At 34.6% G+C, this 22,626-nt stretch overlaps 2 protein-coding genes across 3 annotated transcripts; both read right to left on the bottom strand.

The window, feature by feature from the left end:
- Nucleotides 1–1,952: 1,952 nt before the first annotated feature.
- LOC101250502 (chaperone protein dnaJ 15) lies at nucleotides 1,953–9,707 on the bottom strand. The gene is made up of 12 exons (XM_004238867.5): nucleotides 9,411–9,707; nucleotides 8,985–9,175; nucleotides 7,256–7,379; nucleotides 5,147–5,229; nucleotides 4,954–5,065; nucleotides 4,766–4,870; nucleotides 4,606–4,656; nucleotides 3,181–3,270; nucleotides 2,989–3,097; nucleotides 2,730–2,878; nucleotides 2,586–2,639; nucleotides 1,953–2,420 (listed from the first exon to the last, which is right to left on the bottom strand). Exons 2-12 carry the CDS (start codon nucleotides 9,110–9,112, stop codon nucleotides 2,184–2,186), a joined length of 1,242 nt encoding a protein of 413 aa, XP_004238915.1. The 5' UTR covers nucleotides 9,113–9,175; nucleotides 9,411–9,707; the 3' UTR covers nucleotides 1,953–2,183.
- A 997-nt stretch (nucleotides 9,708–10,704) lies between these two features.
- Nucleotides 10,705–21,535, bottom strand: LOC101250214 (zinc finger protein BRUTUS-like). 2 transcript variants are annotated; one of them, XM_004238866.5, is made up of 14 exons: nucleotides 21,018–21,535; nucleotides 18,738–18,947; nucleotides 16,174–16,368; nucleotides 15,742–16,097; nucleotides 15,389–15,614; nucleotides 15,044–15,212; nucleotides 13,732–14,931; nucleotides 13,417–13,588; nucleotides 13,106–13,324; nucleotides 12,897–13,034; nucleotides 12,383–12,617; nucleotides 12,211–12,270; nucleotides 11,270–11,341; nucleotides 10,705–11,183 (listed from the first exon to the last, which is right to left on the bottom strand). In XM_004238866.5, the coding sequence occupies exons 1-14, from the start codon at nucleotides 21,357–21,359 to the stop codon at nucleotides 11,052–11,054; spliced, it is 3,726 nt and encodes a 1,241-aa protein (XP_004238914.1). In that variant the 5' UTR covers nucleotides 21,360–21,535; the 3' UTR covers nucleotides 10,705–11,051. The 2 variants fall into 2 exon arrangements, with proteins under 2 accessions (XP_004238914.1, XP_069153868.1); XM_069297767.1 differs by having other exon boundaries at nucleotides 18,738–20,941; nucleotides 21,018–21,492.
- Nucleotides 21,536–22,626: the final 1,091 nt, after the last annotated feature.

Raw genomic sequence — 22,626 nt, 5'->3', positions numbered from 1 at the left:
AGATAATAAAAAATCGTCAATTTAATATAACGATAAATTATCAAATATTATATCAGTTATGAACTATTTAATAACAAATTATCTAAAAATTTTGTTAGATACAAACTATTTAACAACGAATTTCGTATTTTTTTTTAATCAATCAATTAAATCATCAATTTAATTTAAGTAACACAAACCTACTCTTTTTTTTAACATATAGGTTGGGTGGAGTTAGCTTTTAAGTCATGTGAAGTGACAATTATTTCTATTTATTATAAATATATAATTGATGACACAAACTAATTATTAATTAATCTATAATAATTAATTAATATTCTAAACAACATGAAGCCTATCTATAAATTATAATTTAATATAGTTAATGGCAATTCCATCAAAATCTTCTTTTAAAAAATAAATAAATTTTTTAACAATAATAGAAAGACCCGTGAACTATATAAACACAATATGTAATTAAAAAAAAAAATAGTTGGGAGACTTTTGCACATGTATAGGAACTTAATTAAGTAATTAATTAATCAACAAGTATTGGAACTTAATTAAGCAATTAAATTAATTAATCATACTCATTAAAGTATCCTAATTAATAAATATATAACTCTAACTTGTTAATTTATTTTATTTTTTTTTATAAATTATTATAACACTCCACGTGTTTGTGTGTGTCCATATAGATCCCACCAATTTATTTATTTATTTTCTTGCCTTTTTTGTTACTCTTTTAATGTTTCATTTTTTTTCCCTTTTTGATATTACATCTTGTGTATCTCTGTCTTTAAAACTTGAATCGAATAAAGAAGAATCTGGTTCGATCTGAATTATTCATGCATGATCCACCCATATGCTACTATTTAGGTTTGGAAATAACGGGGATGAGATTATTTTGTATATATTTTCCTTGATGACTCAGATAATTCTTCGAACTATGACATATATAAATGAGTTAATACTGATGGAATACATTATACAGGTCCGAAAAGATAAAAAAAAAAAAATAATATAGGCAAATAGATACAAAAGACATATACACTTCTAGGCATGTGGGAGTTTTGTCAAGGCTAACAAACTTTCTAGCAACATGATCATATGCTTAACTTCAAACTATATGCTTTAATTTGATTATAAACAAACAACTTTTGAAGTGTTTGATTTGGAGGCACATGATGTGCCATATTAGTCCAAATTCAATGAATGCAACTATTTTTAAAAAATAATTGGCATAGGCAACAAGATACTTTAATTTGGTACTATGAGAAAGAATTCAAAGTCAAGCTCTTCTTGAGAAAAAGTAGAAAAGAACAATAATAATAAAAAAAAGAGTTTGAGTTATACGATAACCTATACGATGTTACTTGAGTCAATGATTTATCGAAAATAACTTCTGTATCTATACAAGATAAGAGTAAGACTACATACACACTATACGCCATCTTCCCTGTACTCTACTTGAATTATATTAAATATGTTATTGTCGTCATCTCTTTCGCTAAGAGAGATACAATATTATTATATCTAGGAACTAAAAAGGCCTAGACAACTAATTTACTATACACAAACAAAACAATTATAATATTTTGAACTTTGTTTTATTTATTTTGGTTGATTGTTAATGAGCTTAAGTATTTTATTGATTGTATATAACCTTTATCTAAACGGAGCTTATTTTATTTAATTAGTTAGGACGGCAAATAAAAATTCTCAAAATAATAGAATGGTCCCAACCCAACATTGGCCTAATATTATTTTTGAATTATAATCTCTTTATGATACTTTAAAGATAGTTGATTAGAAATGAAATTTTACACGTTAATGGCATAATACACATTATTTTTTTCAAAACCGAAAAAAATATTATGATTCTTAAGAACTCGAAGAGCACTTCCTCTTCGAGTGATCAACAAAGAAGAGAATCCCGTTGAGTTCTTATACTTTCATGCTATAGAATCGAATTTAGACTGAAAATAATGAAATACATTGACTAAGTACATTATGATACACAGCAGAAGAAGAATACGTACAATACAGGAACAAACAAAAAAACCCTTCTATATCTTCGATCAATCGATAGAAAATAGACATATCAACGTGCCCAAAAAATGATATTTCGAAAAAATTAATGAACGTCTCGGAAGCCCAAGAAAACAGAACAAATAGTACATTTGGAGAATTCTTCAGTCTGATTACTTCTTCTCGGATCCTTTGAGGTTAAGGTTGAACCATTTTCTCTTCGCGTATTTGTCCTTGGAGTCTGAACTGCTATCGTCCCCTGGGCTATCGGGTTTTGAGTCATCACCAGAAGGTTTACTGCTACTTCCGTTACTGAAATGGCCACTCCCACTGCCACTTAACGTAGCAACTGTCCTTGTAACGGTGAAAGAAGAGTGTATGGTGTCTCTCTGTTTGAGCAGTTCTTCGACCTTTACAAAAACAACATCACTCAGAGGGTAACTCACAGATATTCATTTCCTCCGCCCTCCAAACCCCCGGGATATAGATCAGTATAACTAAGAAACAATGGATAGGTAAACCAAAGCGGACATCCCATCTCAGTGCAATGAAACTTAGGTAAGAGAAAAACTTACAGACTGCTTCTCCTGGCTATATCTATTGGTTACTTCCTGGAACCGCGCTAATGCCTGGAAACATCACATGGAAAATAGTGGAATGAGGATGCATGAGATACAAGAAATGAATGACAGACATTGTCGATGAGCAGATTAACAAACCTTTCTATATTCTGTTTCAAACTGTCGAAGCTCATTTCTCTTCCTCAATATCTGAGCCTCGATATCCTGGAGATTATGAGTTGTATCCTCGTATGTCTTGGCACACAGAGCCTCAATAGTATAACTAGCAGGCTTAAAGAAATTATCTCCTGCAGAAATTAAATCAAACATTTCTTTAGTGTTTGCGTAATCAGTAGCAATCAGATAGTATTTTTCAAAAACAAAACAATATATTCAACAAAATAAAAGCAGCTCAGACCATAAACAGCAAATATGTGAGTGCCGGCATTTAGTTGTGAGACCTCACAAGGTTGAAGACCCTCCAGCCTCTTAAAGAAAGCAGCTTCAGGATCTTTGGCCATTGCTAACTACATCATCACGAGTATTATCACTTTTGATAACACTGCATGCAATACTATTGAATTTTAACCACTAAGATGAATCCACATACCGCATTTACAGTTGAATCCATTCTGTACACTTGAAAGTGCAAGAAATACATTCCTGCGGAGGTTACCTTGCCTGCTTTTTCACTATCTTCCTGTGAATAGTGACAATGGATCAGTTTTAATAACAAACAGTAATCAGTAAATTGCTTGGATAATCAGTTCATCTAAAATCCAGTTTATAAGCTCATCAATACAGAAGATACACACAGGACTGGAACTTGGAAGTTACAAGCTAGAAGAAACATCTAAATACACTCTTTAAGGTTCAAGATAGACATGTATAGCAAGATGCAAACCAGATTTTTCCCATAGTGATAGCCAACAAAAGCAGGCGGGCCTACCCAACTGTTTTCGAGCTTTTTCTTGGCAGAGCTATTTGGATACGCTAAAGTCGGATTTACCTCCTTTCCACATAATCTTCCGCTAGCGGCTAGAAAAGTTATTGTTCTACTCCTAGTCATCATCCTATCTACACATTCTTGAGAAATCACTTATGAATCATTACACCTTTGTGTCATCCTTGCTCTCCATTTACATTCCCAAGTCCATAGGTAAACTTCTTTCAAATTAAAGCTATCACAAACACCGATTAGGGGAGATATCTTCTATTTTTGGAGATTAATTGAGGATATGTTCAGGCTGACACCTTGCTCCGAAGCTTTGTCCTTTGCGTTCGATAATTCTACTGTTGGTTGTTACTGTGTGACAATAAAAGTTGGTAAGGTGGTCGGATTGATCTACCTAAGGGACACTGGGTTGCCAAAGGTTATGCCCATAATTTTCAACTTAATATGATGATACATATACAAGAATAGCCAAATCAAAGATGATATGTGATGACTACTCTAGGTATGGAAACTTTGTTTGGATCCTAACTTTCTTTGGATCCTCAGTGTACAACAGAAACTTAATAAGATTGGGTGGGTGTACATGGGGAATCTATAAATGTAATCAATATTGGAATGATGCATGAACTCTCTTAAAAGGTTAAACATATACCATTTATTAACCAAAACTGGAGGTATGCTATTTTCTTATATAATTTTGTCAAATTTTCTAACAAGTGATAGAAAAGCCCTTTTACGAATGTCTTGACTGCAAAAAATATTAAGTAAGATCAGGCAAAACATGCCTACTAAATTCATTTGTTAGTAATTAAACATGTCCAGCCCTAGGGCAATAGTTCCCTAATCACTATTTACTGCTTTATTGTTCTCTAGCCACATCAAATTACTCAGAATTCAGCATCAATTCCATTTAACATAACTCTAAGCAAACATCAAGGTTGTTCAACAGAAATCTATAGCAAGAAATATCTCAAGCACAGAATAACAAAGGGTTTTTTTGAGGATAAGAATAACAAAGGGTTGGCTATAGGAATCCTCTGTAAGCATACAATGAAGAATAAAAACTATAAAATACATTACCTGCAAGGCCAGGCCGTAACCCCCACTCACATCATGTTCAAAATATAGTAGCTGAAAATTTCATGAAACTCAGTTTTAGTATCACCACAGTAGGAAAAAAAAAAGGCATGAAAATACGAAGTGCACGAAAGTACCTATCACATAAATGTATAAAATGTACCTTGAATTTGCTTTGGGCAGCTGAAGTAGCTCTTACTACAATCCCTGCTTCTGCTTGTTCGTCACTAATTGTTACACCGAAAAAATGAGCATTTTGCTTTTCTACCTGCATTAAAGCTCAATGGATGTCAAAACCCTGGCACAGCTGATAAATTTATCCTGTCAATTGAAGAGACAATTAAATTATACCTTTCCACTGACTGATGTACCAATTGGAAGAGGGCGGACCGTGACAGTTCCATTCAAAGCTTCTTCAAGAACATTCGCAGAGATAGTTGTTTTGATAGGAACACCCAACTTGCTATCCAGAAAAATAAACAAATTTACGAAAACTAATCAAAAGAATCACCAGAAAGACAAAATTTTTGGGAGGAAGACTAACCTAAACAATGCTGCAAACATTGTGTTGACAGTTCCGAGGTTGGACAAATCAATTTCCATATCCATTCCTTCAGCTTCAAGAGCCTTAAAATTAAAGAAAAATGTCAAAAGAATACAGAAATGGCATTCCTTGAGCATAGTAGATTCAAGAAGTTTTATCAGCTATAGCTTGCCAAAGAAAGCCAGAATTGGAACTCAGGCTTCCAACACAAACTGCCTATTGACCCAGACAAAAATAACTAAATGATATCGATACTCTGAGTAAAGTGAATGATTAAAATAAAAGGCGAAGAGCATATACAAGGCAACAAAAAGGAGATGTTTTCACCTTGTTAATTGGAGAAATCTTACACTTAACAAGATATCTAGGCATAAGATTTTTGAAACTATACAACAAAAGCTTACTGATGAAATGGACTTGGAGATTTTGTAAGGAAGAGCTAGCACTATGGAAAGAGGTCATCAGCGAAAAGTATGGTCTACGGGACATTGAGTCTCAAGGGCAGTAACGACACTATATGGGTTCAGTGTGTGGAGGTCCATCAAGGTTTTTTGGCCTCTCTTGGTTCCAAATATTGACATTATAGAAGGGAATGGAAGATATACATCTTTCTTAATTGAAAACTGGTTAGGACATGATTCCTTGAAGTACACGTGCAATGACATGACGGTTTCGAATTTGAATCCTGAAGTCGCAGTGGCAGACAGTTGGGGTCCGCAAGGGTGGAACCTAAACTGGGGAAGGCTGACATGTAAGAACTAAGGGCTACCAAGATGGATTTTAATACTGCGACTGGCTGCTCACAAAAGATTATCAACCAAAGACAGATTGTTTATACGGGGATACTTGATGACCAGAATTGCACCCTGTGTGAACTGACTGAGGAAAATATATCACATCTATTCATTACCTGTGATTTTTCTGCTAAGAGTTGGAGGAAATTGCAAAGATGGATGAACATCAAAAGAGCTCCTACGACCTGGGGAGATGATCTAGTGTGGCCGTACAAGGATGAATTAAGGAGAAGTCTTTCAAGGCTAAAGAGTATAGGATGATGTTGGCTGCTGTTGTTTATCATATATGGAGAGAAAAGAATGTCAGAATTTTCTAACATCAAAGACAACTACCAGATTCTATTACCAAGCTCATCATCCAAAGAGATTCAAATTAAAGTTGGCAAGTAGAGTCATCTCCCCAAATGGCTGGACAATCACAATTTCTATCCTAGCTAGGCCAATATGCATTTTTATGTGCATATCTGGTCTATTGGGACAATGTCCAGTAGCTAGATCCTTTCCTTGTACTTAAAACTCACTTATTTCTAGCATAAAATTTTATATATTCCTTACATGAATAATATCACTTAGACGAACTATAACCTTCGAACTGAAAGATGTTGGCATTAGGAAGATCTTGTAACATACAATAGAAGCACCTTTTGCTACTAACATGAAAACAAAGACTGCCTTTGTAGGTACATGTTGCGTTGTAACATGTTTCTGTTTCTAATATATTTTGGGAACCCTATAAACAATACGTGACTAGAAATCTCCAGGAGAAGTGAGGAGTCCAGAAAATGGCAGTTGATAGGATGACTTTTCAGCTTTACACCTATTAATATCCACAAATACAACAAGACAGAAACTTCAAGAATGAAAGGAGTGTTCTAACATCTAGATTGCTGCAGCACTATCCTGCAACTTTCAAGTATCCACATTTTGTTGAACCCTTACGATATGTTAAGTTTATATTGTTAGCACTTAGTATTCAATCTTTCTACGGTTGAAGCCATAAAGTTACAACCTATCATATAAGCAATATTTGCCTAAGCTAGCTCTTATTTCTATAACCCTTCTTGAAATCAAAAACATAAAGAGTTCTATATATGAACTACTTTCTTTCTACTGCTAAATCAGTAACCTCATTCAAATGTAACATGAGACATAACAAGCAAATGTAAGGATATATAAATCAAACAAAATATTCTCCATGATTTCAGTCTTTAAAACAGCAAAATAAGTAAAAGTCTTTCGCATCATACATCATTGCTCATTATGAACAACCATGTCTGAAAAAAATATGTCTTTTACAAAGGCAGGGGGTGAGTACCTCGAAGCCAGCCATATCATATTGCCTCCTTTTCTCTGGATCAGATAGAATGCTATATGAGTATGCAACCTCCTTGAAATGTTCTGAAGCTTCAGGATTGTTAGCATTCTTGTCAGGATGATACCTGCCAATAATTTATGCATTCCATTATTCATCCACAAGAGCAAGTATCAAATCAAAAAGTTCCCCAAATCCCAAATCCACAGCCCGAAAAATTTCAGCCACTTTTTACTCAATAACCGGATTTCACTTCCCATCACCATTATTTTTCTCCATCGGATGCATCATACGTATGTATCAATGTTATCCAAGGCTCGCGTAAGCCCAAAAGCGAGGCTCAAAATGCATTTAGTGATTCGACTCGCTTAATGTGTGCTTTAATGTCGTATCAAAGCTCTAAGACATGCTTTTCCTTGTAAATGAGAATTTCCTGACGAGATATATATATAGAGAGAGAGAGAGAGAGGCTTTTGCTTCTGTTCAATACATAATGACTGAAGCCAACTTTGGTTGGTTAATCTCCCCTATCCTTCCATATCCGGGTGCTATCTCTATATACACCTCCTCGTGCGAGTCCCCATGCAAGAAGGCATTTTTCACATCTAACTGATACCAATCTGTCGTTTTACAGCACGAAGTTACCTGATGTTCGCTACTACTAATAAGGGCGGAGAGATGTTAACCTTTCGCTATTAGCAAGCACTCCCCTAGTTTTGACCTAATGAGCTTTCTTTACGTTGAGTTAATTAACCCGGCGGGTTCGCCTAGATGCCTAGTAAAGAACGAGCTGGTGGGAAAGAGCTGGAGATCATGAAAAGCATTTCCACACAAGGAGGCAGGCGACCGGGAAGCTTTGCTTCTAGAATGCCGACTACATGGGAACAGATGTTATATAGGTTGATTCTAATTCTTGCTGCCCGCTCGATTCCGAGGAATAAAGGGAGGGCTTGACCACAATTTCCCAAGTAAGAGATAGAATCTCACTAATTGGAAGGAAAGGGAGGGCTTCGATCCATTGTGATTCGCTTTCTTGGTATGGAGAGGCCAAATATATATATATATATATATATATATATATATATATATATATATATATATATTTGTATGTTTTCTCCATTTGCGCCTTTTCCCAAAAAAGTCCAAACTATATTTGAGCTTAAAGTCCCACCGAACCTTAAGAGCTTTTTTGCACTTTCTGCTTTTGATAACAATGGTATATATATGTAAAAGCAAGACTCTTCCATCTATATTTTATTTCTTCAAATGACAATATGTGGCAATCATCACATAACCTAATTAATTACTTGACCATAAATTCCAATAATTTTTGTCTTACTACCGTAATTAAATAACTCCGCGTGGTAACAACAAGCTCCAAAAAAATACCAGCAGAAATGTTTACGCATTTCACCATCCTCACTAAACTTCTATTTAGGTTTACTAGGTACACTTACACCTCAGTTATACCATCATTCAATAACACCCTTAAAGCACCCAAGGGTATGGCTGTGCCTTAGTCCCTATTTGCTGGTGGGAGGTTGACATGTATCCGTGTAATTAGTCGAGGTAAAAACGCCTTAAATTCCAACTACTTCTGTCAGCTGCATAAACTTGCTACACATATTCTGCTTTATTCATGTCTATTCATTCCAATACCACATTCAAACACCATTATAGCAAAAACTAACTATAAACTGAAATTAACAAACATATATTAGGAATCACTTACTTGAGAGCAAGCTTTCTATAAGCAGTCTTAATCTCCTGATCCGACGAATCCCTCGTCACAGCCAACACTTCATACGGGTCTCGTCTTACCACCGGAGCCGATGGCCCCTCCAATTTTGAACCACTCATTACACCCTTTTTCCACCGCAAAAATCAATAGAACACAAAAAAAAAACCTTGATTTCCCAAAATCTACAGCCAAAAGACAAGATTTTAACACAAACCCATTAAAATTCGAGATGAATTAATCAGTTTTTAACACAAAATTCATAAAATTGAATCACCCCTTTGCGTTTTCTGGGATAAATATCAAACTTTTTCAACAAGTATAACATCAATCAACAGAGAGATCTAATAACAGGAATCAAAATCAATGAAATTACACTAAAAATTGAATTAAAATAGCTAGGGCTTAAGAGAAATTTACCCAAAAAAAAAAAAGAATGAACAAATTTTTTTTCTTTCAGCTGGAGCTTTTTGATTTGCTTTTTCTGATTTTGAAAATAATAATAATTCAATTTTGAAATTTTATTATGAGAAGTTATAAATTGTGAAAGTACAAATATGTATATGTGAGACTAAGTAAATATAGCTAGCTTTTGCTATTCAAATAGTATTTTATAGGGGCAATCTTGTCCCAAAAAAAAATGAAAGCTTGATTTTTGTTTTTTAATATGTTTTTCTTTTTTTGACATGTATAGTCTTTCATCGATATTATTTGAACAGATGTATTATGTTTGTTTTGACAACTTATATTAAGGTCTCGTCGAGGTCTCAATGACGAAGGTAGTAACATTACGGGTTGACTCTCCATTTCTCGATTTTATTAATATAAATTTTGAGTCGCTAAAATTTATGCTTGAATATCGAAGAAGTAAATCAAGATTAGCCTGTTGTTGTTCTAAAAGTATAATGTACATTTTTATATTTTACAGCTAAATATTAATGATACTTTTACGAACATAACTTTCAAAAGAAACATATTTTATTTTATAAATTTTGTGTCAAGTCGAAACATGTAACGTAAGACCAAAAGACGTGAAGTAAATGATTTTCAAATATTTTATTTATAGGATATATAATAATAATGTCATCTCTTTCTGTATTCACATTGTCATAGTGAACATGGGGAGCTGATTTAGTTGATTGTATCATGTTGAATATTGATTCCTTAATTTGCAAGTTGTCCCTCTCTTTCTTTTTGGCTATTTTTCATAAAAAAAATTATATTATAATCTGATTAAATTTGAATTTATGTATTACATAATAAATTTTTGAAAACAATGCTTCCAACGAAATTAGTAAAATTTTAAAATATCCAAATCTCGAATCATCCCATCATAAAACATATCAGCCCTTGATGTGCAAAGTTGCTATCTTTTTCTTTAGTTTAGTAATATTTCATGATTTATATATCATTTATCATTGATAGAAAATCGGTATCTAGATTTATTCTCTCATTTATCATTGATAGAGAATCGGTATCTAGATTTATGTTCAATGTCATATTCAACATGAATCATGATGCAATGATGAAACTGATGCTCTGAAAAGACTCACGTTCGGAAAAAAAAAATCTTGTTAAATATATCACCATAGAATGGACCTAAAGTCTTTAATTAAGAATTAAAGAATACCGACAAAGCATAATGATTGATGCCACAATTATTAATTACAAAATGCAAAAATTAAGATACCATCTTTAATTAAAGGAATGAGTATTTTCTATATGGGCAGGGTCCAACAGAGAACACATTATTATTATTATTATTAGTATCATTATACATCTGGATTAAAAATGAAACAACAGCTAAAGTAGATGAAAACTTTAGCGCACAATAATTTGGCTAAACAGCATATTTGGTGTATAACAACAACAAAATTTTGGCGACCGTTATTGCTCATGTATTTTACAAACCTATGTATCGAGCTCGCACTTAACAATGCGATGTATAGAAGAAGTATGTAATCCTGGGTTCCGACATCTATTATATATATATATGTACATAAAAGAAACGTACGATACGAGTGATGTGAAAATCAGGATGAAACCTTCCACCTGGTCTCATTAGCTTGAGCAATTAGGACTTGTTTCCACCTTTATCACTCTGGTATTGTAGGATCCACAAGATCCACACTTGTGATATAGCCAATGGAATGGTGCAGTTCCTCTCTTACCACAGTCGTTACACAATATATCCTGGGGAAATTTCATGTAAAAATTTGAGAAAAAAAGCTTCAGAGATAATATTAATAAGCATAAGAGTTGTTAGAAAGATTTCGTACTTGGCAGCGGTTCCTAAACTCTTCTGGTAGTACCTCTGAAGCCATCAAAGCATCAAGCATCCCGAAGTACACCTAAAAGGAGAGAACGAACAGTGAGGTCATTTATCTGAGCACGAACTCTTAGAACGAAAGTTGAGGTCAGTTATCTGAGCACAAATATAATAGAACGGGAAGAAAAGGATACGAAAAGATTAAAGGTCTCAAAATAAGAAATGTATAGAGCTACATGCTGTAAGTATCCACAAGAAGTGAGAAGACAATATGATTTTCTTTAAACAATAGGATCAAATAGAACGTTCAATTTCTTTCTTAATACTACCAGAATTTCATTAAATAAAACGCCATATCAATATCCAAGGGCATCGTAGATAACGTTCATAAATAAGGTTAATAATAGTATGATGTTACATGCTTCTGTGGAAAAATTGATTTTTCCAAATAAAAGATACTCCTCTCTTCTTCTCTTTTGAATAGATACGACTCTTTGTGGATCAGGCAAGGCTTATAATTGAGTACAAAATGCGAGGAATAATACAAGAACTCACAAAACAGACAAGCACTCCTGTTTATGCAAAGAACAAATAAAGTTACTTGACAAACACACGCACATTCGCACATTCCCACATTCATCTGCCCCATTTCATAGGCTTGATGCAGTTTCTTTTTCTAAGGAAATATTTAAATCAAAAATAAGTTTTATCACAGACACATCAAGTTAGTGTTTGACTATACCATAGAGGTAATACAATTATAGCCCTCTGAGAAATAAAACCAACCATCAATGCAACCAGAATATTCCACCTATAATTTAAAACTTTAACGAGTTATAGCAGAGATATTTCACAATATTCTTGTGTCTGAAAATAATTCCATGGATTTACACAAACAAGCATCACTACTCGGCAAAAAGGTTTGTTTAAAGAAGGAAGAACATTCCTTACCGACATATCTCCCATAGACTTGCTGCAAATGGGACAGATGTAATGTGTGCAAGCATATGCCTGAGGAAATAAAGAGATTGCTTTTAATTCAAATTAAATTTCTAATAACAAACATAATCCTTTCTGACAACAAAGACATGAAAATAGCTTAGCAGAGAAAAGTGAACAGAACCTGAAAGCATGCTGAATGCATAAAATGCCCACAGGGCAGACCCCTGACAGTTTCACTTGATGTGAATAAAAAATCACAACATATTGGACAGTTGGTTTCAAGACCTTTCTCCCTGCATTTGTGGTCCACAAGTCTCATTCCGAGGCAGCAATTGCAGGTCATGCAATGAAAGAAGTCAACACCTAATCCTTGCCCCAGCCGGCATAAATTGCAAAACGGGCAATGATATACTGTCCTGAAGTAGGAAACGAATAGAACGTAGTAATCAAGATGAAAGATCTATTAGGGGTATAATTTCATCTTGCAACACGTACAAGAAGCAGAAATAGTAGAGACCCGAGGATTTCACCCTTGACTAAAGGAATTAGGTATTGAAATAGATTTTCATGTGATTTGCTCAAGGAAATCGACAGACAATTTTTTATTAAATGAGGGCTTTATGTTCTAGGTAATTGACTTATGTGATTCAATCTACTTCATCAACATGAAACAAGTAGTGTCATTGTAGTATCACCTTTCATCATCAAAAAATTTACAGCTGCTGCAGTAATATTTTGCCATTGAAAGGCCATTACAGGATGGAGTCGTGCAAGTAGGTCCAACTGGTTGTACTTTGAGGCAGTTCATACACATCATTTCAGTTGTTGCCTTCCTGCAAATTACTAGAAAAATTAGACATGCAATGGAGTTTGATTAGAAACAGAAATGCATCCAGAAATTTACCTATCCATAGAATGATCACTGACTTTGTCATGACAGAATCTGCATGGATATAGTTTACCACAGCAAGCTGCTCGGAGCTTGCAGTTTCTTTTATAATGCTCACATCCGAACACTTGCTTATCTGTATCACGGAATGAAGGTGAACATCCTATTTGATCTTGACCATTTGAAGTTTCAACAGATCTTGCTTCAGACTCCTGCTGAGCAGCTATCCAGCGACTGAACAACAGATGCTCAATAGGTTACGTGGAATAATGACAATGATATAGCAATCACAAAGGTTTCAAAAGATGGATTTATTGAAAACAAACCTGGTCATGAGATTTTGAATAAGATATGCTTTTCTTCTAGGATCAAGCGAAGAGTCTCGGGAGACCTTCCTTATTTCTGACTCTAGCTCATTTTGATTCATCCGGAATATGTCCTTCCATCCAGGTTTAAAAGTTGAATCACTTTGTTCTAGAGATTCAGGAAACTCACATCCTGAAAAGGCATAATTTTAGAGGCTAAAATGAATATCAGGAAAATTTTCTCAGTTTAGATCCACTAATAGCCTTGACTTAAGGTAAATAGCTTATAGAACAACACAACAGCATGAATTAAACTAATAAAAGCATGGTAACAACCTCGTGATACAATGTCCTCTGAGCTTGATATCTGGGAAGTTTCATCTGGAGTTCCTTCCCACCATTCATTGAGCCATTCACTGAACATAGTGTTTTTGGTTGCTTGTTTCCACGTCTCCATCATTTTATTTTGTTCATCCTGAGTGAGAGCAGTGGTTACCCAGGGCAACATTGACTGAAGTACCTCTGCCCCAGTTGTACCTATTATCCTACCAACTAGTTTGTCTTGTTCTTCAATGCTAAAATGCCGGTCAAATAGCGGCCATAGCTCAACTTCCTCCCGTATAACATGTTGATCCAGGGTTACTTTTATCGATTTGCACATGGCTTGAACTTTAGTTGCCAGCTCATTGTATTTTCTTGAATATTCATGTAAGTCACAAGCACCAGAGTTTCTACACGGACCTTTAACTGAACTCCCACCATTCAAGTTTTCACGGAGCTGAGAAAGCTCATCAAGTGCAGATGATATATCCTCGAATAGCTTTTCTTCCTGTTTGTGGTCCAAGGTGTAAGAATGGCTAACATTATGAAGCGTCTCTTTTGATTCCAAAGCTGGAAATACTATATCATCCTCTGCATTACTGTGAGCTTTATACAAACCCCGTAGGAGACGAAAACGACCACAAAACTTCCTGAGGAAAGTCTCATCACAATCAGTCAGTTTTCCAGATTCAACATCCAGAAATTCCAAATCCTTTCTGATTGCCTTGTGAAATTGAAAAATGTTATCGATCGGACGTGTTGCATATCCAGCATTGGTCAAGCTGGTATTCCAGTTGAAAAGACAGGAGTTCAGAGAAGGAGCGCTTGGAGTAAAAGTGCGCGATGATTTTGCTGCAGCAAGGGAATTCACAACACCTAATGCAGGAACACAACAAGACTGATTACCAGTGGATCCTTTCCGAAATTTTCCACCTCCTGAAGATTCATGACGATAGCATTTATCCTCTGACATTAAGTTTACACGCTTGGTTGGCCTTTCACCATTATTTTGCTCACCATTTGAGCTACTGCTACATTTGGCAATTCTTGAAGAAGTGCATGTACCGCAACATTTACCTAAGTTCTCTTGATTCCCAGCTAAAATTTTAGCAGGACAGCAACCGGTTACACTTGAAGATAAACAAATGTCATCTGGACGACCTTTGCATGCCCAACCAGAGAAAAGTGTGACCAAAGCAGTGTCTGATGCTGGTGCTGCATTAGTAACAAAACAGACGGGGTGAACAGGCATACTTTCTATCATTGTCAACACAGAAGCCAAGTTTTAATTAAATGAAAGTATCAAGCAGTAGAAATTAGACTTTACCTGCCAGATGCATGTTCTGAAGAAAAGACCTTGCTTCCTCCTCACTTAATGAACCTACCAACCATGGTAAGACGCATTCTATGAGTCTAAGTGGCATAACACACAAGCTCTGGTAAAGGAGTTCCCGCTGCCTTTTGGCGCTAAAATGTTTTCGTGCGAGTGGAAGAACCTGGGATCACATAGAATCTAAATAATCAAGATCAATTACCTACTTTCATCACTTCCGAGATATAACTATTTTTTTACACGGGGGTATATACTTGTGGAATTTCATCGGGTATGTTGTTGTATCTAAAGATCGAAACATTGAACTTGCAGAATATTTCTGATTCTGATATTACTCACCTGAGCCTCCTCATTACAGAAGTGTCTTTCCACTGTCTCCATTATATGATCAGCTTGTGAGCACAGTTCTGAATAAAATTCTACAGAAGTTGAGTTGGATCCAGCACTCTGAACGCTTTCTATCAAGCATCTAAATTTATCAAACTCGTTTTCTTCTTCCGCATGCTCCTGGGCAAATGATATTTCTGCATCTACTGCAGGAAATATAACTTTGTCCTCGGCAATACTGCAGTCAAAGTATGAAAATAGTTTGAATGATCCAGATTCAAGCACCATAGCAGTTATATATTAGTCCGTCAAAATTATTTAAGCCAAAACTTCAAATAGATATGCATAATAGTGAGGCTGCATACCTATGAAAGATACAAACTTCAGCAATAAACTGAAGCCTCTGGTTGAAGGCAGATAAATCAGAAAAATCTCCACGCAACTTTATTTCCCTAGCTGCTTCTGTTATGTCATTCAACTCCTTTCTAATAGCCTTGTGCCAATGCAGTATCTCATCAACCGGGCGATTCAGAGTGGATTCTTTAAGATTCAAATTTGAGACAAGAAATTCCCTGCTAGAAGATTCACAAGGACAAGGAACATTCTCTGCCTGACCAATTAAGCCTCTAACAACAGAATCTGAATTATTGTGTGTTCTACTCTCTTCACAAGCCTTGCGTTTGTTTGTTAACTTTTTGCCATCCATCCAGGTAAACATAATCTTCATGCAAGATGAATTTTATCAGCTTTGCCATACTTAACAAAGATCTTTAACACCTATAAGCAAGCTAACTCACCTCTTGAAGAAGATCCTCGTCTGGAATTACTTTGTGCAAGCATTTATGCATATCTTTGCACTCATCAGCAGATATAGAAGATGAAAGCCAAGGCAGAAATTCGGCCATCATATTCACAGGGATGCTGCACAGAAATTGCCATACCAGTGATGCCTGCTCCTCGAATGAAAACTTCTCCATGAGCAAGGGGAGGACCTTCAAAATGGCACAATAACAACAGATAGCAACGTAAATAATAATAATGATGATGATGATGAAGAAGAAGAAGAAGAAGAAGAAGAAAATAAAAGAACACTAGTCAACAATTTTAACAATAAAAAAAATGAAACAATCGTCACAAAATAAGGGTCAGTCATCAAGAAAATAAATAATAAGGGGAAATTTCATACAACAAAGTTTTAACTTAACCAGTGTTATCAAATGTGAAACGCGCAAATAAGCTCTAAGCACCATGAGGGCTTTTAGCGCAAATAAAGCGTGGGCTTTAATGAAAAAAGGCGCAAAGGAAGAAAAGAATACAAATATATATGTTTAGTCCAAGACTAATAATTATAAAATGAATGTCAAATATATGACCAAAGAAATTGAAAAAAAATTTGATAAGTGAAATATCAATTATTTAGTGTAACTTCTTCATACAAAGTTCATTGGCAAGGAAACGTTTGCCTTAGAACCTTGATGAGGACACTGAAGCGCACATAAAGCGAGGCAAAGCGCTCAACACAATTTGAGTCTCACTTCAGGGCTTAAGTGTGGCTTTGATAACACTGAACTTAACTAAATGAACCTCAGGCAAACAACAAGCCCCACTACCCAATTAGGAGACGAGGATCGCATTAACTTGTCAGGATTAATGTACAGAAATATATTTTTTCTTGAGAATGAAATTAATATAGAGAATATCCTACTCATTTTTGTATCAAAAGACCTAAAAATTCTTGAAATCAATGCAGACCAAAAGAAAGGGCCTGGTAAAATCTACTAGCTGTGAATAGGTTTGTCTTGTTAGAGTACTTCTAAATATTATGATTTATGTTAGTTACTTTTACTTTATTTAGCATGATGATGGCATAGTTGAGAGCTTAAATAGAGAAGTGAACAACAACTTGTTCGGGATTGAGGCTCAGTTGGTGTTGTTATATCGTCCTCATTTTTGTGTTAACATTTCAAATACAAATTTTTGGATATTGTCTACTCTGATTGAACCAGAAATAACATTGAAATAATGTATCCACATTATGAATGATTCAAAAGGGATGAAGGGACTAAAAACCACATTCTAAGATTCATGCTGCATAGGGTCCATTAAAGGGCGACGTGCTCGTTACCACAGGTTCCTCCATTCCTAGGGCTTGAAGTCGAAACTTCTCATTAAGGATAGAGGGATCTCATCCATCTCACCACTCCCTCTGTGGTGAGTTTGAAAGAGTAGAAAACTCCCTAGTAATAAATTAGTAAATTGTTCATGCTTCTCTTCATTTTTTAGCACGTTGACATACTAATCAGCAGTAGTGCTTATGTAAGACTCTAATTTTATAGACATGATGTATGTGAGGTGATGTAGTACAACAAGCAAGAAATGAGACGGCTCTGATATGAATGTAGACATGTAGCACCACAGGGAGAATGGAAGTTGCACCAAAATCAAATTCCAACACTTCATAAAAGTACAAGAAGATCCTCTTTATATATAAGGAGTTCTAAACAAATTAATTCTTAAAACAACCAAAGCTCAAATAAATAATCCACATTGGAGGAGGTAGCGAGTGGATGACTTTTGTGCGCTCTTTAGTCAAGAGTTCAAATTTTTCTTCTTTTACTTATAATGGAAAAGAACCACAAAATCTCCATACCTAACTAAATGGGTAATATATACACAATAATCTGCCTCCCAAGACTTCTGTCGTCTGGTAATAAGAGCGCAACACGTAAAGTATGGGTTAGGCACACATCACCGGGGTTGAATCTGACAACCTGGTACTTAAATGGAGAGGGTAAAGGTGTGGGCCCATTATCCACTGAGTTTTGAATTGTTAACTATTGCCCCTTAGAGGTTCTCAGTAATCAGAAAGTGAATACTCCTGTTGTTCCACTTTATGTGACATAATTTGAAGTATAAGGATCACTCTAACTAATTAAAAAATCTTAGAAAAATTTGATTCACGACTTCCATTTTAAAATTATGTAATTAAGAGGATCTTCCTTTTTAAGAATTTGTATGAGAATTTCCTCTCTTTCTTTTCTGATAAAATTTCAATATTTAGAAACTACAAAATAAATTACTATAAATCATAATAATTAACAATTCATTATATTTAAGAGTATTTGAAAAGATCATAATCAAAGAAAGCATCCTTTGACTTCCAAATAGTAACTAGCTCATATAAAGTGAAACAAATTGAGTAACACACATGAACAATATCAAGTGATAATGATATCCATACAATCTACAGCAAGGGGATTTTCCTTTTTCACGTCAATAAAAAAATTAATTTCATAGAAAACAATGCATTTCACGTGTCCCTCAAGCCAAAACTAAGAGCAAGGTAAATTTGCAAGGATACCTGCTCTTCTTCCTTAGACATGTGTTGGCTAATAGATGTTTGAAGAGCTCCTGTACACGAAGCCAATTCTCTGCGGTAGCTTTCTTCACTTTGCGTATCCGAGTCAAGTAATGCAAACAGGTGATCAAAAAGCACACCTTCTCCTTCATGCTCAAGGGAGTAAGTCCGTGCTACATTCTTCACACGAATATCAAGTGCTGGAAAGATAACCTGCCATTCACACAATGATATGCTAATGATGTTCAAAGCAGAATATCAAGTTTGCTCTTTTTGTATGAACTAGCCATTGTGCTCTGTAATTTATGAAATATTTATCTATCAAGAAGGAGAAGCATATCATGGGGGAAACAATTATAAAATTACATTCCTATTACTGGGATTGCAAAGGGAAGGCTCAAGTCCACTAGATCAAACCATGGCATACTTTCGACGCGAAACAAAGAAATGAACCCTTATGTACACACAATTTCCCTGAAGTTAATTTAAGTCGTAAAATGTGGGAATGTTTCTCTATCTCTTGTGAAGCAAAAAGGTAATATTTCAAGGGGTTTTGGTGGTGGTGATGGGGCAATGAAACATAGTTAATTCAAGCACCAAAGTAAAATATGTTGTCTTCTTTATGTAATGAGGATTTACGGATACGTTGATACCTATTAGGTTACAACAACATGACTCGCCTAAATTGGTGAGAGCAACGATGAGCAATAGTGCATGGAGACAGAAACCAGGAGTGAGTAGCAAAATTATAGAAAGCTTATAAGAAATTTCTCTTGTATTACATAATAATGAAACCAGCAAGAGATATATCCGATAAAACTACATTGCTCTAACTAAAGAGGGAATGGAGCACATTAATGAATTATGCCAAAGAACAGACCTAAATATCATTTTTTTTCTCAACTTCACTTATGAAATACGCCCTCTCTTTTCTTTTCTTTTCTCTTCTTTCTTATTTTGACAACACCCAATCCTAAAACTAGTAGAAGACAAAAGGCAAACCAAATTCTTTATAACTCGAGATAAAACACTTTCTTGATTCTTCCAAAAAATAAACAAAGAAAAGTTCAATCCAAAAAGCATTGCTCGAACTACAAACAAATTCTAAAACCAGCCCTCTTTCCCACCACCTCTCTTCACACAAGTAACCAAGAGGGATTAGAACAAATTTCCAACAAGACAAGAAAATTTAAAGTCAAACTAAGATGCAAAAATTACCAGTCCCATTTGTTTAATCGACAACACAAGTCCAAATTTTGCTACACTTTGTCAAACCATTAACTATCCTTTTGTCATTTACTAATTCTCAATTTTAAAATAAACCAAAAAAGCATGAAACTAAATTCGATTTTGTCAAGCAACAACTTCTCCAGTTCAAAAAGCGATAAAAATCATAATAGTTTCAAGAGAAGGAGAAACTAAAAATTCAAATTGTAACTCGATTCTGTGTACATCTGCTCACAACAGTAAGTAGCCTCAGACATTCAAAATTGAGAATCAGTTGCCAGAAAAGAGACAGCTTTGTTAAATGATTCAAGTTATAGGGACTATGCAGAAAAATAATAATGCAACCAGGTGAACTGATACACTATATTGTTTGACCCCAACAAAGAAGGCATGAAGCAAAAACAGTTCATAAATATCTATTCATTGTCAACTTCACATTTGACATTCGGTATCTCATTTCCATTTCAACCAATACTGGCACTAGCAGCAACCAAAAGTGCTCATAGCTCGAAAGAAAATCATGAAATAAATTGAACACCTTGAGCAAACAATCAAAAAATAAAAATTGAACACTTGAGCTACAGAAAGCTCAAGTCTTATCCGTCCTCCCACAACCTCAGAATAGACCACAACCAACCAAAGAGGATCAACTAAAATCCCCAGAAAAGAACTCAAGAAGAGAAATTTGCACCAAACCCTAACTAAAGATACAATAACTACGCGTCTCATCATATTGCACCAATCTTATAGTTACAAATTCTACATTTCTTTCTATTTACTCATATTTCGTAAATGAAATCACATCAAATCATTCAAGAAATCATAAATTTCACATATGCAAGTAAAATCATTCCAGTTCAATAAACATAACCACATAACATTTCCAGAGCAGGAGAAACAAAATATTAAAAAACTTAAATTCCAATCCTTTTATGAGTATATATTTGCTAAGCTGCTCAAAATTATTCACCAGAATCCTCCTGCACACAAATTTCCTCAAATCATTTCAAAAAATTAAGCTACAACTAAGCTATGAAAAAACTACTTCAAACAAACCTCATCTTCAGCATTGCAGTGATGCTTATAAATCGACCTCAAAAAGTAACACCGTTCCATAAAAGGCTTAATCTCAGTGTCCTGATTCGTCGCAAACGCCATAGCAGATCGATGTAACCCATCCAGTTCCTTCCTTATAGCTTTATGAAAGAAAAGAAAAATCCTTACAGGCGATGAACCTTTAACTCCCACCGCTCTACTACTACCACTACTCAACGCTCCAGATTGTTCCACGTGTGTGCCTGACATTACCGCTACTCCTCCTCCTCCTCCTCCTCCACCACCACCACCGCCTACTCCTTGTATTCCTCCTCCTCCTGTAGTCGTTAATGGCGTCGCCATCTGTACCTATTTATACTACCGGAAAATCCTCTTTTCTCCGATTATGATTTTCAGATTCAGATTCCCACAATCTGTAATTCTATCATGTATTTTTCACCATTTTGTTTGTTTTCTCTCTCTATATCTATAGGTTACTGTTTCTGTATGTATAGGTTTGTTTTATTTTCCGGTGGTGGGGTTAAATCGGGCGGATAAAGAGGATGCAATATATAGTTGGCCACGTGGCAATATGGTACACGTCAGCATAATGATGTGGTGGATGAGCTGGTGGTGGGGAAGGTGGGGCACGTGCCTAATTTGGAAAAAATTAGGCTCACACGTTACTACGAGTCCATTTTAATCGTCGTGCTTATTACCAGTAAAGTAAAAGTTCATATACATAATCCGGAACGATATAGGATGGGCTTTAGATAAGTTATATTATTTATATATGGTAGATATTATATGACTCAGTTGGTTCGGATGACCAGGGATTGATCCCGCTTTAATGCCTTTTGAGTCGAACTTATCGCAGAAGGCTTGTCTAGTGCTATTTGGATTATCCGTGGGTTCCCCAAAAAAAAAATCTTTCATGTATATTAGTGAATATGAAAATTCTTTTTAGTTTGTTTAGGTGTTTTTTTTTTTTTTGAAAATGAATTAATACATTTAAAAAAATAATTACTGATTTTAGTTTGTTTATTATCATTTATAATAATATTATGATAAATCTGTAATGTGTATTAAAAGTGAATTATGTATGCAATATATATGAATTATAATTGTTTTTGAAATATATTATGTTTATTTGATAAAAAATTGTCACAATGAATGATAAATGTGTTATCTATCATTAAAACTTGTATTATATGTGAATATTTTTTATTATAGTACATTTATGAAGTTTTCCTTTTTTTTCTTTAAGTGTAAATTTTGACTCTGTTACTGACCAACTAAAGTTACTGAGTTTTTTCAATTAAAAATAGAATACTAAATTGAGGTGTAAGAATAAATAATAATAATTTACTCAAAATTACTTTTTTATTTAATATCTTTTTTAAAATCGTGAAAAATGACAAATAAAATAAATCAAAAAAAAAGAATAATAACCATTTGAAAAATCAGTCAAAAATAATCAATTTTAGTCCAAGTAACTATTAAATATTAATCAGTCAAAAACAAACGTCCATGAAATTTAATTAATATATATAAAAGTATTAATCAAACAAATTATTAAACGTCTTATGACGCTATATTTTAATTCAGAAAGTCAAAGTTTTTTTTAAGT

The sequence above is a fragment of the Solanum lycopersicum genome, chromosome 5 (genome assembly GCF_036512215.1).
Source record: "Solanum lycopersicum chromosome 5, SLM_r2.1".
NCBI lineage: Eukaryota > Viridiplantae > Streptophyta > Magnoliopsida > Solanales > Solanaceae > Solanum > Solanum lycopersicum.
The sequence above is the reverse complement of the archived record's forward strand: the minus strand, read 5'-3'. Positions and strand labels throughout refer to the sequence as shown.